Source organism: Littorina saxatilis, linkage group LG11 (genome assembly GCF_037325665.1).
Source record: "Littorina saxatilis isolate snail1 linkage group LG11, US_GU_Lsax_2.0, whole genome shotgun sequence".
In the NCBI taxonomy this organism is placed as follows: Eukaryota; Metazoa; Mollusca; class Gastropoda; order Littorinimorpha; family Littorinidae; genus Littorina; species Littorina saxatilis.
In genome coordinates this window covers 6,936,111-6,959,603 of record NC_090255.1, presented here as the reverse complement: position 1 = coordinate 6,959,603, position 23,493 = coordinate 6,936,111, and the positions used below count along the sequence as shown (strand labels likewise).

The following is a 23,493-nucleotide window of genomic DNA, read 5'->3' as shown; positions in this document are numbered from 1 at the left end:
ATAGTTATTTGGCAGGAAAGGAGCTTTGACCCGTTGGAAAGTTATGGAAAGTTCAATAACCACGAAGTCTGACGCTATACATGTTAAGCTTAATCAATAATCTCCTCATGACAATAAATCAACAGATCAAGTTTGATCCAAAAAGCTTCCCAACAGTAGCAGTGAGTGGACGTTGTATGGAGAAATTTTGACGTTGTATGCGTAATTTTGATTTTTAACACATAAAGTTGAGTTTTGGATATTCAGAGAGAGAGAGAGAGAGAGAGAGAGAGAGAGAGAGAGAGAGAGAGAGAGAGAGAGAGAGAGAGAGAGAGAGAGAGAGAGAGACTATGACAATTCTTTATTTAACGAGGGTAGTAGATAATTAAGCAGTGGTCTGCTTTTTTACATCCAGCCCTAGAGAGAGAGAGAGAGAGAGAGAGAGAGAGAGAGAGAGAGAGAGAGAGAGAGAGAGAGAGAATGGGGAGGGAGGATTATTCAAACTTACGTGATTATCGAGCCAGTCATCACTTCTGTTTTGTTCTCTTTTCCTGTATATATGTATACATGTTTGTTTGTTTGTGTGTGTGTGTGTGTGTATGTGTGTGTGTGTGTGTGTGTTTATGTGTATGTGTGCGTCTCTGTCTCTCTGTCTCTGTCTCTCTCTCTCTCTCTCTCTTTCTCTCTCTCTCTCTTTCTCTCTCTCTCTCTCTCTCTCTCTCTCTCTCTCTCTCTCTCTCTCTCTCTCTCTCTCTCTCTCTCTCTCTCTCTCTCTCTTTTTGAAGTCAGGCCTCTTAGTGTGACAGGAAGGGTTAATCAGTAATAACTTACTTCGCAGATGATGTGTCTACGTACCTTCTTACAAAATTATATACGACACCAACACAAGCCCAGCCGAGCAATGGCCGAATGGGGGACTGTTCCATCACTAATCTGTAGCTCAGACTTCAAATATATGTTATTTCTTTAGCAAACAAAATGACAGAACTCCAACGTTATGATATAATCTCCCGCAGTGGGGCACTGCGGTTATGAAATTAAAGGCCCCTCCTGTTTTTGGAACCGCAGGAGCTTTCTAGTTTGCTGTTAGGTAGATTTTTGGTTCCTCTTTCCTGTCATGCTCTCTTTTTCTTCATGAATTCTTTTCTTTTTTCTACCTTCTTGCTCATTCACCTGTATTTTTTCCAAAAATCTCTTCTCTTGCCGCTTGTCTCGCGATTCATGTATAGTTTAATCTGTTAGTGTTCTGATGTAAGTCCAGCAGTAGATAGGTTAAGCCTATTTTAACATACTGGAAACTGGTAATCTTCCAGTAGGTATTAATTTAGTTTTACTAAAGCCTGCTGGGACACAAGTAATGGGTTAGTGCATTTGTAAACAGGAATCGCTTGACAAATGGCCCCCTTCATCCCCCCCTTCCTCGTCCTGATATGGCTCTGCGTAGTCGGCTGGACGTTAAGCAACAAATAAACAAACAAACAAACAAAAAATGATATAATCAATACTGTGTCTGATCTTGACAAATGTGTGTTTTTCTTTCCGTTTGAGCATCAGCCTTACTGAGTTAAACCCCTGTCACACAAGGGCTGCGTCCTACGGCGTTCCCGCGGCGTCCAAGAAAAATGAAGAACGCCGAGGTGCGCGCAGTAGGGTCTTCCACAGCGCCGGAGCAACGCGGTGGCATCTCCATTTGACGTGGTGGGGTCGCCAAGAAACGCCATGCAACGGCGCGCACTTTGAGCATGCACAAAGTACGCGCCGTCGCTCGGCGTTCTGATTTGTCTGCGATCCCACGGCGCTGTGAGAAATGTACAACGCCGTGCCAACTCCGTGGATACGCGGTACAGTGTGACATACAGTGTGACAGGGGTTTCAGGGACTAGAATTAAAGAGGAAGGTCTACATTCAGGGCCGGACTGGACCTAGTGTATTTGAGGGAAGGGCTTCCAAAATGAGACAGAGAGAAAGGGGCTGGCCAGGCGGTGGGGGGGGGGGGGGGGGGGGGGGGGGGGGGTAGAAAGGCCCCCCAGATACTGTTGAAATTAAGCAATTGAAAGGGGTTTGGGGATCTCTCCTTTAAACAAGAAAAGATAATTTTTTTGCTGGGTAAGGGATTTCCCCCTATAGGTACTGTTGAACTTTAGCCAGGATTTTTGTGGGTCTCTCCTGGAGAAAAAAAAGTACATTTGCTTGGTAAGGGGTTGGGGGGGGGTGTTCTTCCGGAAACCAGGACACCCCTGTGACAAATGGATTGTACATAATTTAGTATTGGATGGTGTAAACAAATGTTGTACAGATTGGCTTGCCATACTTGAAGTAGCACGACTTCACAGCGTGACCTATTTCTGTAAGGCGTATTTTCATTGGCTGCTTTGGCCAATAGGTGAAAACGAGGTTAGTTTGGTAGCGTGTGAAGGACAGAGCGTTCTTGACATCCGAGGAAGACAGACGTGTTGTTGTCTCCGCGTTGGGCGAGAATGCTGCTCACCGCGAACACTGTGGTCTAACACGAGAGACTAGTGTGGCGGACGAACCATGAGTGGTTCTGGGCTGTAAAGATACAGGTATTTATTGAATTGTATTTTGCTCAATAATATTGACTGGTGAAATGACTGGAAGAGTCATGTAAATTGGGCTGGAAAAGCGTGCGCCGCTGTGTCAGCCATGTTGAAAAGGAAGGTCGAATGTTCTTTTGGTAATGAAGTTACTTGTAAATGAGCTGGTGTAAATAATATATCCGCATAAGTTAGTGGACGGATAGTGGAACAGTATTGAAAAAGAATAGCAGTATTATTTCGTAGAAAAGTTTAGCTAAGAATTGAGACTTATGGTAGCCTAAACTTTTTACGCAGCACCCCGGGTCAGAGTGATGGGTGGGACCACTGGACAGCGGGAGAGAGAGAGAGATGGGCATCCCCTCCTTGGCGCTACGAAGTGATGTTTGAGAGCGCAGGGTTGTAACGACGCTGGAGTACTGGGAACTGGGTGGAGCCGCACCCCATAGCCACCACGAGCGGTATTGCGTGGGTGGTATGTATTCCCGGGTATGAACCCGTTAAGTTTGTGGAGTTACGATACGAGTGAACTGCCACCGAAGAAACATAATTGTGGAGTCACTGAATTGTGAACTGCCACCGAAGAACCATAATCAGCGAGAAGATTGTGTGAGACGTAGACGACGTCAATTAAAGTATTACGCGACACGTGATGTGCGTAACATGACACTGTAGTAAACAGGAACTGTAAACACTGGCATAATTGTGTGGATCAGGAACATTCATCTAATGTGAGACAGTTGGTCTCCGACGTGTGTTAAGATATTATTCTTCTTATATATGAATGAACGTGATCTGTAGAATGCAAGAGAAATAACATGTTTGTATTATTGTTGTGATGATTCATTACAGGAACGAGGGCAAAGGGCATTGAGAGTGTTTAGTCTTTGTGCTTTGTCTGAGTGTTGTGTGTGAAGAACAGTTAGATAGTAAACAGAGTAGAGCACGCATATTTTCTATACACACACGCATACCTGAAATTTCATCCGTAACAACCCCCAACCTCCACCCACCCCGCCCCTTACAGATCCGGTCCTGAGGGTGTCAGTCTCTTTTACACCTGTGGACGTAATTGTCTCGGCAGATATGAGCCGACACACGACAACGCGACAGTAAATATTTCACAGTAAATATTTCACAGTAAATATTTCACAGTAAATATTTCACAGTAAATATTTCACAGTAAATATTTCACAGTTTTTCGCAATATCTGGCCATCATCATTGTTTGTTTGTTCGTTCATGGGCTGAAACTCCCACGGCTTTTACGTGTATGACCGTTTTTACCCCGCCATTTAGGCAGCCATACGCCGCTTTCGGAGGAAGCATGCTGGGTATTTTCGTGTTTCTATAACCCACCGAACTCTGACATGGATTACAGGATCTTTTTCGAGCGCACTTGGTCTTGTGCTTGCGTGTACACACGGGGGTGTTCGGACACCGAGGAGAGTCTGCACACAAAGTTGACTCTGAGAAATAAATCTCTCGCCGAACGTGGGGACGAACTCACGCTGACAGCGGCCAACTGGATACAAATCCAGCGCGCTACCGACTGAGCTACATCCCCGCCATCATCATTGTGATCCAATTGACCAAAGGCGTTAATCACCAACAACATGTGATGTCAATAGCCTAACACTCAGCAATCTTGCTGGGATTGGTGTTAATAGACGAGAGGACACAGCTCTATGTCGCCTTTACATTGGTCATTGTGCTGACAATCTAGCCACACTCAGCAATTTTGCTTGGATTGGTGTTAATAGCTCAACAACCTTGACCGTCTGGCGCGGCGACGGAAACACAGGACAACAAGATATCTATATATATGTTTTCTTCCTTGATAGTCTTTCGGATGAGACGAAAAACCGAGGTCCCTTCGTGTACACTACATTGGGGTGTGCACATTAAAGATCCCACGATTGACAAAAGGGTCTTTCCTGGCAAAATTGTATAGGCATAGATAAAAAATTAATGTCAACCAAATACCCGTTTGACTTGGAATAAAGGCCGTGAAAGGTGAATGCTCGCCTAATAGGCTACTGAGCTTTACTGGCCGATGTGAATGCGTTATATATTGTGTGTAAAAAATGTCTGTTTGTCTGTCTGTCTGTCTGTAAAAAATTCCATTTCAAACGGCAGAAATTAAAATGTAAGCGCCTAGGGCTATATCTAGATTAGGCGCAAAAAAATGATCACAATAATAATAATAATAATAATATATATATGTAAATGTCTGAAAAGGGAGCTTACTCCGCAGACTTGCAATTGCAATGCGCTGGATGAGCTAGCCTTAGAAAAGAGAATGATTATGCATGGGTTGCGTGTACCTCCTTGACAGACTTCACTATGCAAGTGGCCTGAAAGCTGTCTCAGTAAAATTGTGATTGCATTGCACGGAATTTGCCAGACTTTGAAAACTGCATAGTGCCCGATGTGCCCGATGTCATTTTGTATTTGTTCTTGCCATGCCATGCCATGCCATTACCAGGAGCTTACTCAGCAAAATTGTAAAATGCATTGCGACGCATGAGCTTGAGTTTGAAAACTGCATTCGTGTACATCTTCTTTTCGGACAGATACATGTACATTTCCTAAAATGGGAGCTTACTCAGCAGAAATGAAATAATATTACACCGGTGTAACACGGGAAAATTACTCCCACGACATTTTTACTCCGGAGTACAAATTTCGTACGAAAATGTTACTCCCTTTACGAAAAAAACGGTCTACTCCCCCATTACACGATAAAATTATTCCCCACGACAGGTGAGTTCCGAGTAAACATTTCGTATAAAAATGTTACTCCCCTGACGAATATTTAAAATAACGAAGAAATTACTTCACCCTAACACGAGCAATTTAACTTCCCATGCCAGGTGTACGAAATTTATACTCCCTTGTCCCCTGTTAGTCTTGGTGGTGGAAGGGGTGGAGGGAGGGTAACGCGACATTCGTTTGCGCGAAATCACATATTAGGGAGGTTTAGAAACTGCGTCCCTATCAGCTACGTCACCTACCAGGACACCTATCTCACATGCGGGTCGCGCTGCGTGTGGTGATTAGGTACGTGTTCACGTAGCAAACCCTTCCATTCGTCAGCGCAACGTATGTCAGATTTTATCAAATCCAACCATCCGAGAAGGGTGTAAGGATGCTCAATATTTTCTGGAATCTTTCCTTCGCGCTTCAGTCCATATTTCATAATTCTGGTTTGTATACATCGTAGTCGCCGATGTGTCAAGAGCATGACCCCACGAACGACAAGGCGCTGAGACTTACGTCGCGTATCCTTCTGTGGGGCTATTGAGTGTGCTCGCCTCGATTCACTTCGAAAAGCAGACACAGAAAGCAAAATACCGCTCGTTCAAATGTATTTTGCAGTTAAATCTGTTCAGTGGAATGAATTCAATCCCTACGGTAGAAAAAACAAGGAACTTAGTCGATAAATATCGACAGGGGGCGGACAAATGGTTTACATGTGAAATGTGTGTATTTATGGGTGTGGTTCTGAAACAAACAAACCATGTGAACCCCCCCATCCCACCGCTCGCGGGCTGAACGACTGACGTCACATGTCGCTTCGGTCTTTTCCTGAGAAGAACACCGCGTGTACATAATACACAATTCGATCGCGTAGCACTGCCAATGCACATTTTCGCAACGAAAACCGTGCTACTGTTTCTTGTGTGTTAAATCTGAAAGCAATATAAGTGAACGAACAATTGAAAACTGATATCACGTTACTAAACTCCCAAAAGTAATAAATTACTTCTGACTGCGGTACACAATACGGCATAGTCACCTCTGCGAATGCTGTCGAAGAATCTAACCGAAAGTAAACATTCTGGGAATCTACGCGCATCGGCCTTGACGCAAGTTCAATACTTAGCCAATGAGCGCGCCGCGGCGAAGTTGGCCGCTGTAAGTCTCGCAGCGCTGGCTGGCTGAGCGAGTTGCGTGTCCATCCTTTTTTGGTCCAAGCCGCACCGTGGACCAGATTAGTAGGTGCTTGATTTTGGTATTTTGATTTTACATAACATTAAACCTTTCTTGGGGTTCATGGTCATGGCAACAGCCATAATAATATTATATCATGTATAATATTACATTTCAGCATATTTGAATTACATGTCATCATACCAAACTGTCATACATTTTTATTCCTACATCATTCTGATTGATCACAACCAAACCTACTATCAGTGGACACATTCAAATGTAAGCGCCTGTTCTTGACAACTTTTAATCGATCTAAAAATAGCAACTTGCTGGGCCCTCTGCCGCCAACAGACACTGTTTGGCCTGTAGGTAAAATGTACAATGTATTTTCTGATTTGTGCACAAAAGCTTTATTTCTTTTTTCTTTTTTTTAACATAACAATGTTTAATGTCACTGTATGTTTAAAAGACCATGGTCATATTTGTAAAAAAAATGTTAAATTAGAAAATAAATAACATTTTGGTTCATGATTTTTCCTACACCTGTGCTAAAAATAAGAAATAAAAATGTCGGGTATATAAGTCACTCAAATACAAATAGGAATGAATGGCTCGGTTTGAGTTTGTTGCAGTTGACCCTGCACAATGCGACATATCATGTTTTTGTTGAACAATTTTGACGTCACCCCTCCCATAGGGTGACGTATTTCACAACTTCCTGTGTTACACAAACTCTGTGATGACCAATTTTGACGTCACCCCTCCCATAGGGTGACGGATTTCACAACTTTCTACAGATGAACAATGTTGCCTTCACCCCTCCCATAGGGTGACGGATGTCACAACTTCCTGTGTACACAAACTGATGACGTATTTCACAACAAAATGGCGCTGCCCATGGTCAACCTCTAAACTATCCGTATAGAATGGGGGCGTCCTCGCCCCCATAATAATGGAAAAGCTCCCCAAGAATGGATTTTAGTGCAAATGTGTCGGTGTCTCGATAATACGTGAACACTGTGACCTTCTTTTTGACAACTTCTGAGCGTTAGATACCACGTTACGTGCATACTACACCCCTATCACTGCGGGTATTCCCACTGTCGATCGCCGTGCGTGCTTCTGATACGGGCGTGATCACGAATAAAACATGTATACGTGAAGGCAACGTATCTCATATTACTTTAAAATCTAAATATGAACCATTCAAATAAAGTATGAGACCTCCACTTACAGTATTTTCCTATATCCTGGCGCATAAACCACATTTTTTTAGTTGTGTGGTTGCTTGACTAAAATTAAATAAATCGGGTGACCCGTTCCAACGGCTCTGGGATATCACAGCAAACCATGAAGCACGCAAGGACGACCCAAGCTAAATTTAGAAATGTCATCTCGACCAAAATCCTCCCAGGAAGCGTATGTTCAAAAAGACTGAAAATTCAGCATAACAGTAACCTTTTCCCAGGAACAGATCAAGTCTGCTTGGTAACACAATGCACACGTGTATCGTGTGTGTGTGTTGTGGGGGGGGGGGGGGGTGTTGTTTAGTTTTGGTTAATAAAACTGCCTAGCAAGAATGTTTTGTTTCATAAAGACTTTGTAAACGACCATAAAGAAATGTTCCGTCCAATCATTTGAATTGAAGGCTAGGTTTGGGTACACACATAAAGGCATGCGCGTACGCACGCACACACGCACACCCACAACCACACACACAGACAGACAAACACACACACACACACACACATACACACACACACACACACACACACACACACACACACACTCGCACACACATGGCGTCGCCCATTTACACAGACAGACAGACAGACAAGCAGACAGACATACAAACACACACACACATATACACACATTCGCACATGCACATGACCGTCAGAAACACAACGACGCCCACTTACACACTAACACACACTCTTATAATAAGCGGGGGGTGAAAGCGTGGTGGGTCTCTGTTTGCATGTTTGTCCAGTGTCTTGTCCCCACATAAAGTATATTAACTCTACCTGTCCCAAGATAGGCCAATTGGTTCTAAGAGGACGTTAAAACTAATTATCATCATCATCCGATAGTGTTGACACTATAGGAGGGGGCGGGGAAATAGCTCAGTCGGTAGCGGCGCCGCATGGCTTCAAACCCTGTTGTCGCTATCGGCGTGGGTTTCATCTCCGCCTTCGAACTTTGTGCAGACTCTCGTCGGTGTTCGAACACCCCCATGACGGGCGCAGTGGTGTGGTGGTAAGACGTCGGCCTCTTAATCGGAAGGTCGAGGGTTCGAATCCCGGCCGCGGCCGCCTGGTGGGTTAAGTGTGGAGATTTTTCTGATCTCCCAGGTCAACTTCTGTGCAGACCTGCTAGTGGCTTATCCCCCTTCGTGTGTACACGCAAGCACGAGACCTAGTGCGCACGGAAAAGATCCTGTAATCCATGTCAGAGTTCGGTGGGTTATAGAAACACGAAAATACCCAGCATGCTTCCTCCGAAAGCGGCGTACGGCTGCCTAAATGGCGGGGTAAAAACGGTCATACACGTAAAATTCCACTCGTGCAAAAACACGAGTGTACGTGGGAGTTTCAGCCCACGAACGCAGAAGAAGAAGAAGAAGAAGAACACCCCCATGTGCACGCGTGCACACGATGAAGAACCCAGGTTCACAGCGAAAGTGTCAGGGCTTTAAAACAGGTATACGCATGCACAAAAAAAATAAAAACATTAAAATGGGTAGCGCCGTATTATATAATTATATGGCAGCTCGTTTTCGCTAGAGAAAAAGCAACCCGAATGTTCAGAAGTAACCTAAGGCCAACAAAAACAAGAACATTGGTTGATTAAAATCAACATGGCCGAAGCAACGTTTTCATAAAAGAAGCGGTATTGTCCGGGCACATGTTGAATTTGGGTTACATGTGTTGCAGAGTATTTGAAAATCCGTAGGCATAAAAACCTGCAAAGAAGAGTGATAGGTCCCTGTTGTGAATATAATCAAGTGGATACATTGATTACTTATGTTTCATGAGAACGGCAAACTACGATACATGTTCACCGCCCTCAGCTAATTGAAGACAGAGGGCGGCCATCAATAAATAGTAGAGCATAGTGCAATTTCATGTTGGCATCTTCTCCACTGAAAGCTATAACCCAAAGACTGAAGACCAAAGTGCTTTACCCCACTTCTGACCCGAATCACCCCCCTCCTGTTAGGTACACGTGCACTCAAGTTAACCTCTGCTTTGACCTGTGTGCCAGGAGTCGGATGGGAGAGAGAGAGAGAGCGAGAGCGAGAGAGCGAGAGAGAGACACACACACACATAAACAGAGACAGACATAGAAAGACAGAAGCGGAGAGACTCAGAGGGAGACACAGACAAAGACATACATACACTGATACAGAGAGAGAGAGAGAGAGAGAGAGAGAGAGAGAGAGAGAGAGAAAACTGTAACTGATCTCGTGAGAACTGTAACAAAACGAGACATGTCAGATCTCCGAACCCATTGCAATAGATGACCGCTCCTGCGGCCATCAAAAAGTTGCATGTTTCTGGTCACCCGACCCTACCTAGTTTTTTCCCGCCGACCCTGGACTTTGTTTTATTGCATTTGTAAAAAAAATAAAAAATAAAAATTAAAAAATAAAGAAAACGTCAAAACGAAAGTAACAGACGGCAGACGACACAAGGGGGGTAACCCCGCATCCCTTTTGTCTCATTTGTTTTGTAATGTGTTGTCTTTCTCTTTGTATAGTAAGTCCAGTCTCTTTGCGTCACTGTATAGTTATTTAAAAAAAAAATCCTCACCTACCTACCCTATTTTTTTGTAGCCATGTTACCAGAAACATAAAACTTTTTTTTTTTTGCCTAACAAGACAATATACAATCGTATCCTTATACTTCTGACAAAGCAAGTTTTTAGTAGCCATGACATCTGGACCTACACATATTCTCAATCCAGGTCGAACTCAACTATTGTACTCTGAGTGCAGGATCAACGCTGCATGATATTAATAATTATGTATTTTTCTTGACTTACGTCTTTGTCCTTTTCTTGCTTCAGAATTCCTGACAAAAGAATCTGAGGAGGGTGACCTAATTTTTTCGTACAAAAAACTTGCCAGCTGGTGGGGGGTTGTTTATCTTATGTAAACAGAAGCTTCTAAAATAGCGCACAGGTGTTATTGCTTGTCGTGCCTAATGCAAAGACACACACACACACACACACACACACACACACAACACACACACACACACACACACACATATATATATCTGTGATAAAAGGCTATCCCGGGGGCATTTTTCTGTACACACACACACACACACACACACGAACACATGTACGCACACACGCATGGCGCACGCACCGACGCGTATACAATCACTGACATGTGAGTGTGCGTTTGTGCACACACAATCTCTCTCTCTCTCTCTCTCTCTCTCTCTCTCTCTCTCTCTCTCTCTCTCTCTCTCTCTCTCTCTCTCTCTCTCTCTCTCTCTCTTAAATCTTAATCCTTGTGAAATAAAGTTCAATTCAATTCAATTCTCTCTCTCTTACACACATTCTCTCTCTCTCTCTCTCTCTCTCTCTCTCTCTCTCTCTCTCTCTCTCTCTCTCTCTCTCTCTCTCTCTCTCATTCATACTCATAGTATACCTTCATAATGATATTCTCTCTGTCTGTCTTTCAATGTGCGTTTCTATCGATCTGTCTGTCTTGTCTGTCTTTTTGTCGAACTAGCAAATTCAGTTACCCACCTTCGTGACCTTACAAAAATAGCTTAAATACCCTTATTATAACGACAACATATATGGCACTAACACCACCTACAAATCCAAACGTCCCTGTGTTGCACGCACGCACACACGCACACACACGCACGCACACACACACACACACACACACACACACACACACACACACACACACACACACTGACGTACACTGTTCACCCCAAAGCCACACCACAACTTGACACAACAGAGAATCATTAACACACCGACCTCTAAAGCCAAACTCCCCAGGGGGCGGAATCCCATCATTTCACTGGCAGCTTTAGTCACACGGTATCAACGGCACACCGTGTTATAATGACACATTCCAGACATGCGACGTCACACTCACGCCTAGTTAGGACGTACACATCAACGAGACACACCGAGCTGTGACATTCCCGAACGTTCACGTCACAGCTAGTTACGCCCCTACACACCTTCCGACTCCACACTGTGTTAAAATGACACATTCCCGAACGACGACGTCACAGCTATAGTTACGCCTTACACACGTACTAAGTACGTTAAAATAATGACACATTCCCGACAAACGACGTCACAGCTAGTTACACCTCTACACATCCACGACACGCCGAGTTCTGATGACACATTCCCGACAAACGACGTCACAGCTATAGTTACGCCCTACACACGTACCCAGTACATTCAAATAATGACATATTCCCGACAGACAACATCACAGTTACGCCTTACAAATCAAAATGACACGTTCCTGAGCGATCACGTCTCAGCTAACTACAGTTTACACCCCTTCCCAGCATCCACGACACACCGAGTTATATATAATGACACATTCCTGACAGACGACACCACAGCTAGTTAGGACCTACACATCAGCGACACAATGCCTGAAATCAACAAGCAGCACATTTCATTGTGTGACCGCACGGCAGCACGACAGCTGGCCCGAACCCCTACGGACACAGTACAGTGGTAAAATCTCCTCCCGCCAGTTAGCACGTGAAATTTAGCCGAAGCGGCTCCCACTCTCTTCCTCGTCGCCCCTCTCTCTCTCTCTTTCTATCTCTCGCTCGAGATCTCTCTCTCTCTCTCTCTCTCTCTCTCTCTCTCTCTCTCTCTCTCTCTCTCTCTCTCTCTCTCTCTCTCGCTCTCCCCTCTCTCTCTCTCTCTCTCTCTCTCTCTCTTTCTCTCACTCTCTATCTCTCTCTTCCCACCCCTCTCTCTCTCTCTCTCTCTCTCTCTCTCTTCCCACCCCCTCTCTCTCTCCCTCTCTCTCTCTCTCTCGTCAGTACACGAAGTGACTTTCCGTGAATCGGCGTCTGCGACAGCATAGCGGGGTGATTTTGGCAGTAGTAGTAAAAGTGCTAGCGACGCGTGCGTGTGACAAGGCGGTTGTTTTGCACAGCGACCCGCCGACATAATACAAACACTGCTTTGATGGGACAATAACATCCTTCCAAACAAGCCTTGTTTGGGTGCGAAAACAATCCTGGTTTTAAGTGAAATGGGGATAAAAACAAGCCTGGTTTTCAATGAAATCATGCGTAAAAACAAGCACTGTTTGGCTAAAATAAAGCTCTGTGTTTCGGTCAGTTACAGAATCGAAACTTACCCAAGAAATCCAGCTTTCCGGCAAACTCACATGCACGCAACAGCGCTGCTACCACGAAATATCACGTCATCATTGCATCTCCCAAGAATTCTCACGACACAGACACAAACACTGACACAATCACACGGCAGAATCAGAAAATCCTTTCGCCTGTTCAAGGAAAATCCGACACTTCTATACACTCCGAATCGCTCACAGAACAAGCATCCACGCACGTTGTCGGCGATAGTAAAAAAATCCAACAGAACCGTAGTAATAGCGATCGTAGGCTACTCTCTCTCTCTCTCTCATCCGTCTGTCGAGCGTAGTTTTCGTAGTAAAGAAGTAGCTCTCGCTAAGGGGAGACGCTGACAGACCAGAGTGGTCTCGCGTGCGGCACGTGTGCGCGTGCGCGTGCCAAGCGCGCGCAGTGTAGTCTTGGCTAACCTGATACTAGACTCGGAATCAGTCTGTTGTGTGTGTGTGCGTGTTTGTGTGGCGGGGGTTTATCGCGCAAGCTGGCGACGAATGAATTTGACAAAAATTATTCGGTGGGGGTATTTTTTGTCAGTTTTGCAGATTTGTGACAGGTTATTTGCGCGTGTTTGTGCATTTGTTTGTATAGACCTTGGTATTGATGTTATATCGACCAAAGTCTGTTGGTTAAGATATGCATGCACAGACATACTCATACACACACACACACACACACTAACACATACACACACTAACACACACACACACACTAACACACACACACACACTCACACACACACACACACACACACACTGCCTAACATACACACGGCTAACACACACTGACACACACTCACACACACACACACACACACACACACACTAACACACACACACACACACACACACACACACACTCACACACACACACTAACACACACACGCACACACACACTCACACACACTAACACACGCACACACACACACACAAACACACACACACACACACACACACACACACACACACACACACACACACACACACACACACACACACACACACACACACACACACACACACACATTCACACACTCTTCAAAAACGTGTATTTATTCATTTATTCATCCATCCGTTCATTTATTCATTCATTAATTCTTTAATTCATCCCCACACCGACATAATAGTATAACTTGCAGACACACACACACATACACACACACACACACACTAAAACACACACACACATACACACACACAAACACACACACACGTACACCCCCCCACCCACACACATACAACCATACATACACACACACACACAAACCAACACACACACACACAAACACACTCACAAACACACACACACACACACACACATGCATTAACGGACGCACAGACAAATACGAACATACACAAACGGACGCACACACACACGAACACGTATACACAAAATCAATCACCTAAACAATGAAACAAACAAGCAAACCAAAAATCTAAACAAAAACCAAACAAAAACATACAAAATGAATGAATACAACAACAAAATGTCTCAGTGATAACGTTTTGAAGAAATGCGCCTTTTGAGCTCAAGAACACATAACGGCGAAACAATGTTGTTTATCCATTCAAAGACTATGCGCTATTTTGTTTTAAATCTTTGATGATGTTTGAACAAAGGATCAGTGTTGAGTCCTGGTCCGGGCGGTCCCTTTCTGAACACAGAAAGTCCAAACACTGAAACCATGGCGATCAAACGGAAAAATTCCCAAATCTGTGATTAATGCGCTTGCGCAAATAAAAATCAGAAATCAAAGGCAAACACACACAATCAGAAATCAAAGGCAAACACACACACAGATAAACACAAACGCACGCATACAATCACTCACGCACGTACGTACACACACACACATCTCTCTCTCTCTCTCTCTCTCTCTCTCTCTCTCTCTCTCTCTCTGTCTCTGTCTGTCTCTCTCTCTCTCTCTGGATGTAAAAAAGCATATATTCTTGCTTATCTATTACCCTCGATAATAAAGATCTTGTCTTGTCTTATAATAATAATAATAATAATAATAATAATAATAATAATAATAATAATAATAATAATAATAATAATAATAATAATAATAATAATTGTCAGTAAGTACTGGTGTCACATGACTGATGTGAACCAGTTGATTGGCTAATGGCGATGCGCTTAAATCTGTTAGCGCGGCACTCTTGGAGTGCGCTAACTTTTCCACAGAGCGTATTCTTACGCCCTTTGCCAAAGCGAGACTGTACTCTCATCCTCAGAATTAATTAATGACATATGTAGCTTATATTCTCCACTTTACCAAAAATAACCATACATTTCCTGCGGCTCAAAGCAGAAGGTTTTTTTTCTGACAGACCGCAGGCGCCTGTGCCACAGTGAATCCCACTGATCTAAAAATAGAAGCGGCTGTGTCTCTTCCACAATGGTCGCTTCTCGTTTTGACTTGCAAAGATTCTTCTCATATGCCGTGTTAGTGGCATGTAGCTTATTAACCACATTACCAAATGATGAGTTAGAATAAAATTCCCAGCGGCAAACAGAAAACACAAGTGTTATTCCGATAACGTACTACAGCTAGACCAGCATTTGAAAGTCGACTCTGTTATAGTAGACTACACTGAAATACGACTGCATCAGTTCAGTAAATGAATGGTTTCCGAATTATTATTTCAAGGCAACAACAATCGGAATCGAAAACGTGTAGGGTTAAGAACGTTCTTACCATGTATGTTTTTGTTGTTTTTTAAAATTAATGAGACTGCAGTGCAGTGCCGTGGTTCGCTTGCCCTAGCCGCCCTAGCAGACGACATAAACCTCGCAGCAAATTAACATGTTGAGCAAATGTGAACAAACAAACGATGGGGACATAATATGTGTAGGGTTCACAGCATTCTTACGGTTCATATATATAATAGTACCAGTCTCCCCGATGAGTGAAGATACAACACGAGAAACATACCACATTTACTTTGAAAATCCGAGTCTGCAAACCGTGGCCTTGGCCGGAGTCAATTCAAGGGGCAACACTCTGCACAGTCAATCTGTCGAAGCTCGATGAAGGTTTCGAATCGCAAATAACTGAGAGCACAGTCCTTTCTCCGAGTTTAAATGAGGTCTCTATGAAAGATCATCACTTTTTAGCTTAACGCTACACTGGAATTTACCAACAGAAATTAAAACAAGAGAGTTTGCGTGTGACGAAAGCACGACACACTTGAGACAGCCCACAGAAAAGTAGATCCAGTGACACAAACCTGACCACACAATTACGCCTATCCAAATGCGCGTTGCAAAATGTGCGTTTTGAATCTTCTTTTTTCTCTGGCGGTACTGACAATATCGTTATTGAAACAATCCCAGTGCACTAAGGGATTTATAGAGCAAATCTCGAAAATAATTATTGAACTCAGCGCTATGCGCTTCGTTCAATAATGAATTTTCTCGATTTGCTCTATAAATCCCTTAGAGCACTGGGATGTCTCAATAACTTAAATAATAAATGAGCATTTATATAGCGCAACATCATAACTTTACAATTATGCTCTTTGCGCTTGACACATTTAAAATTAAAACACAGTTATACAAGCATTTACATCTACATTCATACTCAGCAACGCTTAATTAAAAGCATACACCATCAAACATACATTACAAAAGATTCTTCCACTAACTAATACAAACATGAATAAAATAGGTAGTGAAAACAAGGAAATACCAGCTGAATACCCTTAATCAAACAGAACATGTTATCAACAATACTGAAAAACAGCCCTAGATGTTTATATGTCTTGTCTTGTCTTGTCTTGTCTCTCTCTCTCTCTCTCTCTCTCTCTCTCTCTCTCTCTCTCTCTCTCTCTCTCTCTCTCTCTCTCTCTCTCTCTCTCTCTCTCTCTCTCTCTCTCTCTCTCTCTTTCTCGTCGCTTTTCGATTAAGTTTTATTTGACACAAATGTAAAAGCACACGCACAAATTTAACTGTCTTCCTACTCCCTTTAATTTCTCTTTTGAGTACACACAAGATATATCAAACTGCGCAAGCTCAAAATTGCGATCTGGCTTTTCAGCTTATGCGTCTCTTCACTTCCTCCGTAAAACGCACAATTTTGATATCTTCTTTTTTTTCTTCAATTTTTTTTTTAATTTTTTTTTAAGCTTGCAGCATTACTGTGTAGGATACAAGATCCGAAACACATCAACTGACGGTAATCTACCTCTAACCGGAGAAAATATAAATAAAGATACCAGATAAACGAAGCGAAACGTATCTAGCAGGTGCCAAAAACTGACACGGCGCGCACAATCAATATCAGAAGAAGAAAAACAGCAGCTATACCGTCTGCATCCTGCTACTTCCGGTACATCTGCGCATGCGCGTAACCTGTGTGTTTTTTTTTTTTTTTTTTTTTTTTTTTTAGGTTATCTTGCCGCTCCTAAACGCAGTTAGGTTTCCTGCCATAAATGTTATTAGAACGAGAACAGAAAATTGGCTACAGTAGAATCCTCCGTTTACGACATTCAAAAATTCGGAAAAAAAATTGAAGGAAACAAATCAAGTCTCAACATGGATGGAATCTTAAACTCGAAATTAAATTTACGGCAGAGGTTGTGAACAGATCACATGATACAAGATGGTTTTAAAAAGGAGGAAGTCTATTCTTGGGGGGCGTTAAAATGGGAGGTACCAGTGTGCATTGCGTGAAGATAGAATCGACTTCGTAACCAACACTGCTTGCATTAAACGTATTATTGGCAGCGCGCTTTTTCAGGTTTGGGGTTTAACGACCTCGGTGTGTGTGTGTGTGTGTGTGTGTGTGTGTGTGTGTGTGTGTGTGTGTGTGTGTGTGTGTGTGTGTGTGTGTGTGTGTGTGTGTGTGTGTGTCTGTGGGGGGGGGGTGTGAGTGAGTGTGTGTGTTGGTGTGTGTGAGTGAGTGTGTGTGTTGGTGTGTATGAGTGAGTGTGTGTGTTGGTGTGTATGTGTGTGTGTGTGAGTGTGTGTGTGTGTGTGTGTGTGTGTGTGAGAGAGTGTGTTTTTGTGTGTGTGTGTGTGTATGTGTGTGTGTGTATGTGTGTGTGTGTGTGTGTGTGTAAACTTTGCCTCTTTGCTAATTTAGAATATTGATTATTCTCTTTTGCAAAATAAAGCTGCAATTAATCCTTAAATATCCATTAATAACATTGACCTATTTTGAAATAAATCAAGTAACAAAATAAGCAGCAGTAGAAACAACAACAAAGTCAATCACAACAACGACAACAACAACAACAACAACAACAACAACAACACAACTAACAACAACAACACCGCCACCAACAACATCACCACCAACAACAACAACAACAACATCGAACAGCAAAAAGAGCACTCCACGAAAATAAGACAGCAAGAGTACATAGGCCTAATAATCATCATTCTCATCCCTATGTGATAGGGTGGAGTGGAAGGGGGAGGATAGGCCAGGAAGCATAAATGAGACGCCAAGACAGAGGTTGCAATAACGTGACTTTTACTTAACGTACACCAGAAGCAAACACCAGAAAGTTAACACCAGAAAGTTAACACCAGAAAGTTAACACCAGAAAGTTAACACCAGAAAGCAGTGTCTGATGACACATGAAAAGAAAAGAAAACATAATATAAGTACATGGCATAACAAGTAAAACGCACCATTCATACCAATGCATCCTAACCATACATACATTCCACAATAAACCTAAACAATACAGCCAAAATCCTGCAGACACAGCATTCTCTGAAATAGAATCCACAGTGAGTTAAACAACTCCACAACAGCTAATGTCAAGGGAAGTAGCCAACATCTTCCCTTAGGCCTAAGCCTTGCATTGGAAAATGCTCTACATAAATTAATCAACTGCATGAACCGCAACTGCAAAATAATTGTTATTACTAAGTATGATCATCGCCATGAAGACACATCTTCATCGAGTTGAATAATAACGACAAGAATAAGAAAGATAACTCATGATACGAGTTCATTACCCAAAATATATGTGTCAACCATAATTCCCGTTCATCAATTGTAGGGGTTTCTGCGCCTAAATCGTAAATAGGTAGCTTTACGGGCCAATGGCACTGAGGGCTTAACTTTGGGCTTTTAACCGACTACTACTCAGACTTTACTGATCTCCAGAAATAATATGTGATAAAATGGGGAAACATGGCAACGATACACATGGGTTACGATACACGCGCGAGTTTTATGTGCTAGACATTATTTAGCCCAGTGGAATGCTCGTACAAAATGTGTATATGTGTTTTCCCCAAACAAAGCCCATTGAACTGGCGGGAAAATGAGAACGAGTCTGCCTTACTTGATTCTTACGAGTCTTTAATTTACAAGACTCTAAAACAGCTTTAGAACAACTGGTCATCAAATATTAGAAGTTATCAACGCTCAATTTCAGCGTCAAATCATGAAAGTGATTAGAAACTGATCTAGAAAACACATCTCTCCGCTAGATCAAAATGGCATTAAAATGTACATATATGCAAACATCATAGCATCAAATGAAACATAAGAATAAAGCACAAGGAATGAATAAAACATAAGGAATGGATAAAACATTTAGATACTTACAGATTCTCCCCAGTGAGCACACTCAGTGAAACGTAAACACAAGAGCACAGGTATCGGAATCTAACACCACAAGTCGACTGATTACAACTTCGCGACAAATTTGGTCAGCACTTCGACCGTTCACGTCAACCGACACAATCGAGCAGCACACAGCTCAGTATATCACAAATCGCGTTCTCTCTCTAGTCTAACTGGTCAGTCTTTTAAAGGCTGGCCACTTCCGATACCCTGTGGCGATAAGCCAATAGGAATCGCTACCCGGTGTCAGACAACGGGGGGTGTCGTCTTAAGATTGCCTGCCAATGAAAGGGATCGTTAAAGAGGCAGAAATCGTTACAGAGGTGTCACACACCGGAAATATTACGCACAGCGGATAAGGCTCATTATATTACAACCAGTTACAAAGAAGGGGGAGAGGGGTAAGAGACTAAAACCTCCAAGCCATGACCTGGCATCTTCTATAATGTACCCTGTCAAAAGAAATGACACCCACTTGACAAAACGCCGTCCAACGATACCCAGACAGTCTGGCGACACATTACATAACGACCACCTAAATCTGGGATAAGAGGTTAGAAAGGAATCCGGTCAAGAGTCTTCCCTACGATAGTAAACACACAATACTCCTAGCGGGAGACACAACTTGGGTCAGGGGAAGATAATAGACAGGGGAGGCAACTGGGTCGGGCTGGGGATAATTACACAAAAAGACTGTGTACGCCACTTGACTACATCCCCCCCAGCTCTATACCAACTGCGTCCTCGCAGGTACAGCGCCTCGGGAATAGCTGAAAATGACATCTATAAATCAAACACAAGTTCACTCAAGTGAAACAACAAATAAAATCAGAAACGGTAACGGATGACACGCACAGTCACCCAACCCATTCATACAAGACACAATACAACAGGCAATCAATACTCATAGTGTACACACAGTCTCTTAGCAGAACACGAACAGTCTCACAAATGACACATTGCCCACATGACAGCAGCACATTGTTTTCCTGACTGTTCACGAGGGGGTGGTTTAGCTGGGACTTGGAGTAAAGGGGCAGGACAAATTGAGCACAGAATCCCACAATGTTATCGGGTCAGCGTCGTGAAGCTCTACGGGGACTGGGGCTGTCGCAAGCCGATGCTCTTTCTCTGTGAGCTGCTGTCGCAACAACGCTTCCAGGTCTTTGCGAATGTGTCCTGCTGCTTTCCGCTCAATTGACACCTCTTCACACTTGAAAACTAACCGCTCTCTAAGTTGGCGTATTTCTAAGTCCTTCTGAAAACGTTCATCCTGTAACTGTTGTTTGGCCTCCAGTTCCTTCTTCAGTCGGGTCTCTAATCTGTCAATGGAGGCCTCGTGCTTCGACGTCAGCTGTTCTTGAGCAGTCACAACCTCCTCTGTCTGACTGCTCTGCTCGCGGGGCGGTTGCTTGATGGATGTTGACTGCTGGTCCACACGTAGCTCACTGGGCTGTCTCCATGACAACGGTTGTTGACTCCCATGACGCTTGGTAGGGCACCTGCTCTGTAGATGCCCGTGGCGGTTGCAAAGCCAACAACGTGGCTTCGCGGACGGTTGCTGTTGACGAGGGGCAGCCGGCGGGCGTTGGTGCAAGGCAGCTCGAAGCTCTGCTGACTTGATGGCGAGTTTGCTGACTTGTAATTGCAGGCTGCGTACCTTAGTGCTGCTCTCTGTTGCTTGATGTTGTTGCTTCGTCACCACCTCGAAATCATCTCTCATCCACCTGAGAGCTTCTGCACGGACTGCCGCAAAAGTGACAGCCTCACGCCCTCTCGCAAAGCGCATGAGGTCCCGTCTCATTGCAGGCAAGAACAGTCCGTGCATGAATCGATCACGAAGTGCAGCATCGGAAACCGTACCGGCAACAACAGCATTCGTCTTCACCTGCAGAGCCTGCAACCTGTGGGCATATGAGAGAATGCCCTCCTCTTGACTCTGGGAGATGCTGTAGAACGACGCTAGTAGAGTGGAAATGCTGGCGTGGTCCCCAAACGTGTCCTGCAGGATGGTCAAGACTAAGTTGGCAGTGGCAGTCGCCTGAGGGGGGTGCAGGTTGATCTCCTTCTTGGCAGGCCCAGCAAGTGACTGGATCAGCCATTCAGCAGCCTCGCCGCCCAGCGCCTCCAGGTTGAAGTGGGCAATGATGCGACGAGCCTCTGTGACGTAGTCGTCTAGCAGACACCCATCTTTGCTGCTAGTGAAGAGGGGGAGCCTGGGAGGGGAGAACATCTGCCACTGGGGTCTAGGAACCCCGTCGACCGCCATCTTGGATACGCCGAGTACCTCCTACACTGCTTTCCCTGCTTTCTGGTGTTAAACTACGGCGTCTCTACTTCCTGAATCCTGCTCGCAGCGCCAGATGTGATAGGGTGGAGTGGAAGGGGAAATAGTAGGCCAGGAAGCATAAATGAGACGCCAAGACAGAGGTTGCGATAACGTGACTTTTACTTAACGTACACCAGAAGCAAACACCAGAAAGTTAACACCAGAAAGTTAACACCAGAAAGTTAACACCAGAAAGTTAACACCAGAAAGCAGTGTCTGATGACACATGAAAAGAAAAGAAAACATAATATAAGTACATGGCATAACAAGTAAAACGCACCATTCATACCAATGCATCCTAACCATACATACATTCCACAATAAACCTAAACAATACAGCCAAAATCCTGCAGACACAGCATTCTCTGAAATAGAATCCACAGTGAGTTAAACAACTCCACAACAGCTAATGTCAAGGGAAGTAGCCAACATCTTCCCTTAGGCCTAAGCCTTGCATTGGAAAATGCTCTACATAAATTAATCAACTGCATGAACCGCAACTGCAAAATAATTGTTATTACTAAGTATGATCATCGCCATGAAGACACATCTTCATCGAGTTGAATAATAACGACAAGAATAAGAAAGATAACTCATGATACGAGTTCATTACCCAAAATATATGTGTCAACCATAATTCCCGTTCATCAATTGTAGGGGTTTCTGCGCCTAAATCGTAAATAGGTAGCTTTACGGGCCAATGGCACTGAGGGCTTAACTTTGGGCTTTTAACCGACTACTACTCAGACTTTACTGATCTCCAGAAATAATATGTGATAAAATGGGGAAACATGGCAACGATACACATGGGTTACGATACACGCGCGAGTTTTATGTGCTAGACATTATTTAGCCCAGTGGAATGCTCGTACAAAATGTGTATATGTGTTTTCCCCAAACAAAGCCCATTGAACTGGCGGGAAAATGAGAACGAGTCTGCCTTACTTGATTCTTACGAGTCTTTAATTTACAAGACTCTAAAACAGCTTTAGAACAACTGGTCATCAAATATTAGAAGTTATCAACGCTCAATTTCAGCGTCAAATCATGAAAGTGATTAGAAACTGATCTAGAAAACACATCTCTCCGCTAGATCAAAATGGCATTAAAATGTACATATATGCAAACATCATAGCATCAAATGAAACATAAGAATAAAGCACAAGGAATGAATAAAACATAAGGAATGGATAAAACATTTAGATACTTACAGATTCTCCCCAGTGAGCACACTCAGTGAAACGTAAACACAAGAGCACAGGTATCGGAATCTAACACCACAAGTCGACTGATTACAACTTCGCGACAAATTTGGTCAGCACTTCGACCGTTCACGTCAACCGACACAATCGAGCAGCACACAGCTCAGTATATCACAAATCGCGTTCTCTCTCTAGTCTAACTGGTCAGTCTTTTAAAGGCTGGCCACTTCCGATACCCTGTGGCGATAAGCCAATAGGAATCGCTACCCGGTGTCAGACAACGGGGGGTGTCGTCTTAAGATTGCCTGCCAATGAAAGGGATCGTTAAAGAGGCAGAAATCGTTACAGAGGTGTCACACACCGGAAATATTACGCACAGCGGATAAGGCTCATTATATTACAACCAGTTACAAAGAAGGGGGAGAGGGGTAAGAGACTAAAACCTCCAAGCCATGACCTGGCATCTTCTATAATGTACCCTGTCAAAAGAAATGACACCCACTTG

The 23,493-nt window shown here is 43.6% G+C and overlaps 1 protein-coding gene across 1 annotated transcript in view; it reads right to left on the bottom strand.

The window, feature by feature from the left end:
- Positions 1–18,270: 18,270 nt before the first annotated feature.
- Positions 18,271–23,493, bottom strand: part of LOC138979643 (uncharacterized) — a 5,341-nt gene continuing 118 nt past the window's right edge. The window contains exons 1-3 of the mRNA XM_070352361.1: positions 22,998–23,493; positions 19,440–21,908; positions 18,271–18,444 (exon numbers count right to left, since the gene is read on the bottom strand). The exon at positions 22,998–23,493 is cut by the window's right edge and continues 118 nt beyond it. Coding sequence (XP_070208462.1) covers positions 20,470–21,726 — 1,257 coding nt within the window. The 5' untranslated portion in view covers positions 21,727–21,908; positions 22,998–23,493 and the 3' untranslated portion in view covers positions 18,271–18,444; positions 19,440–20,469. The remainder of the gene's footprint in view (positions 18,445–19,439; positions 21,909–22,997) is intronic.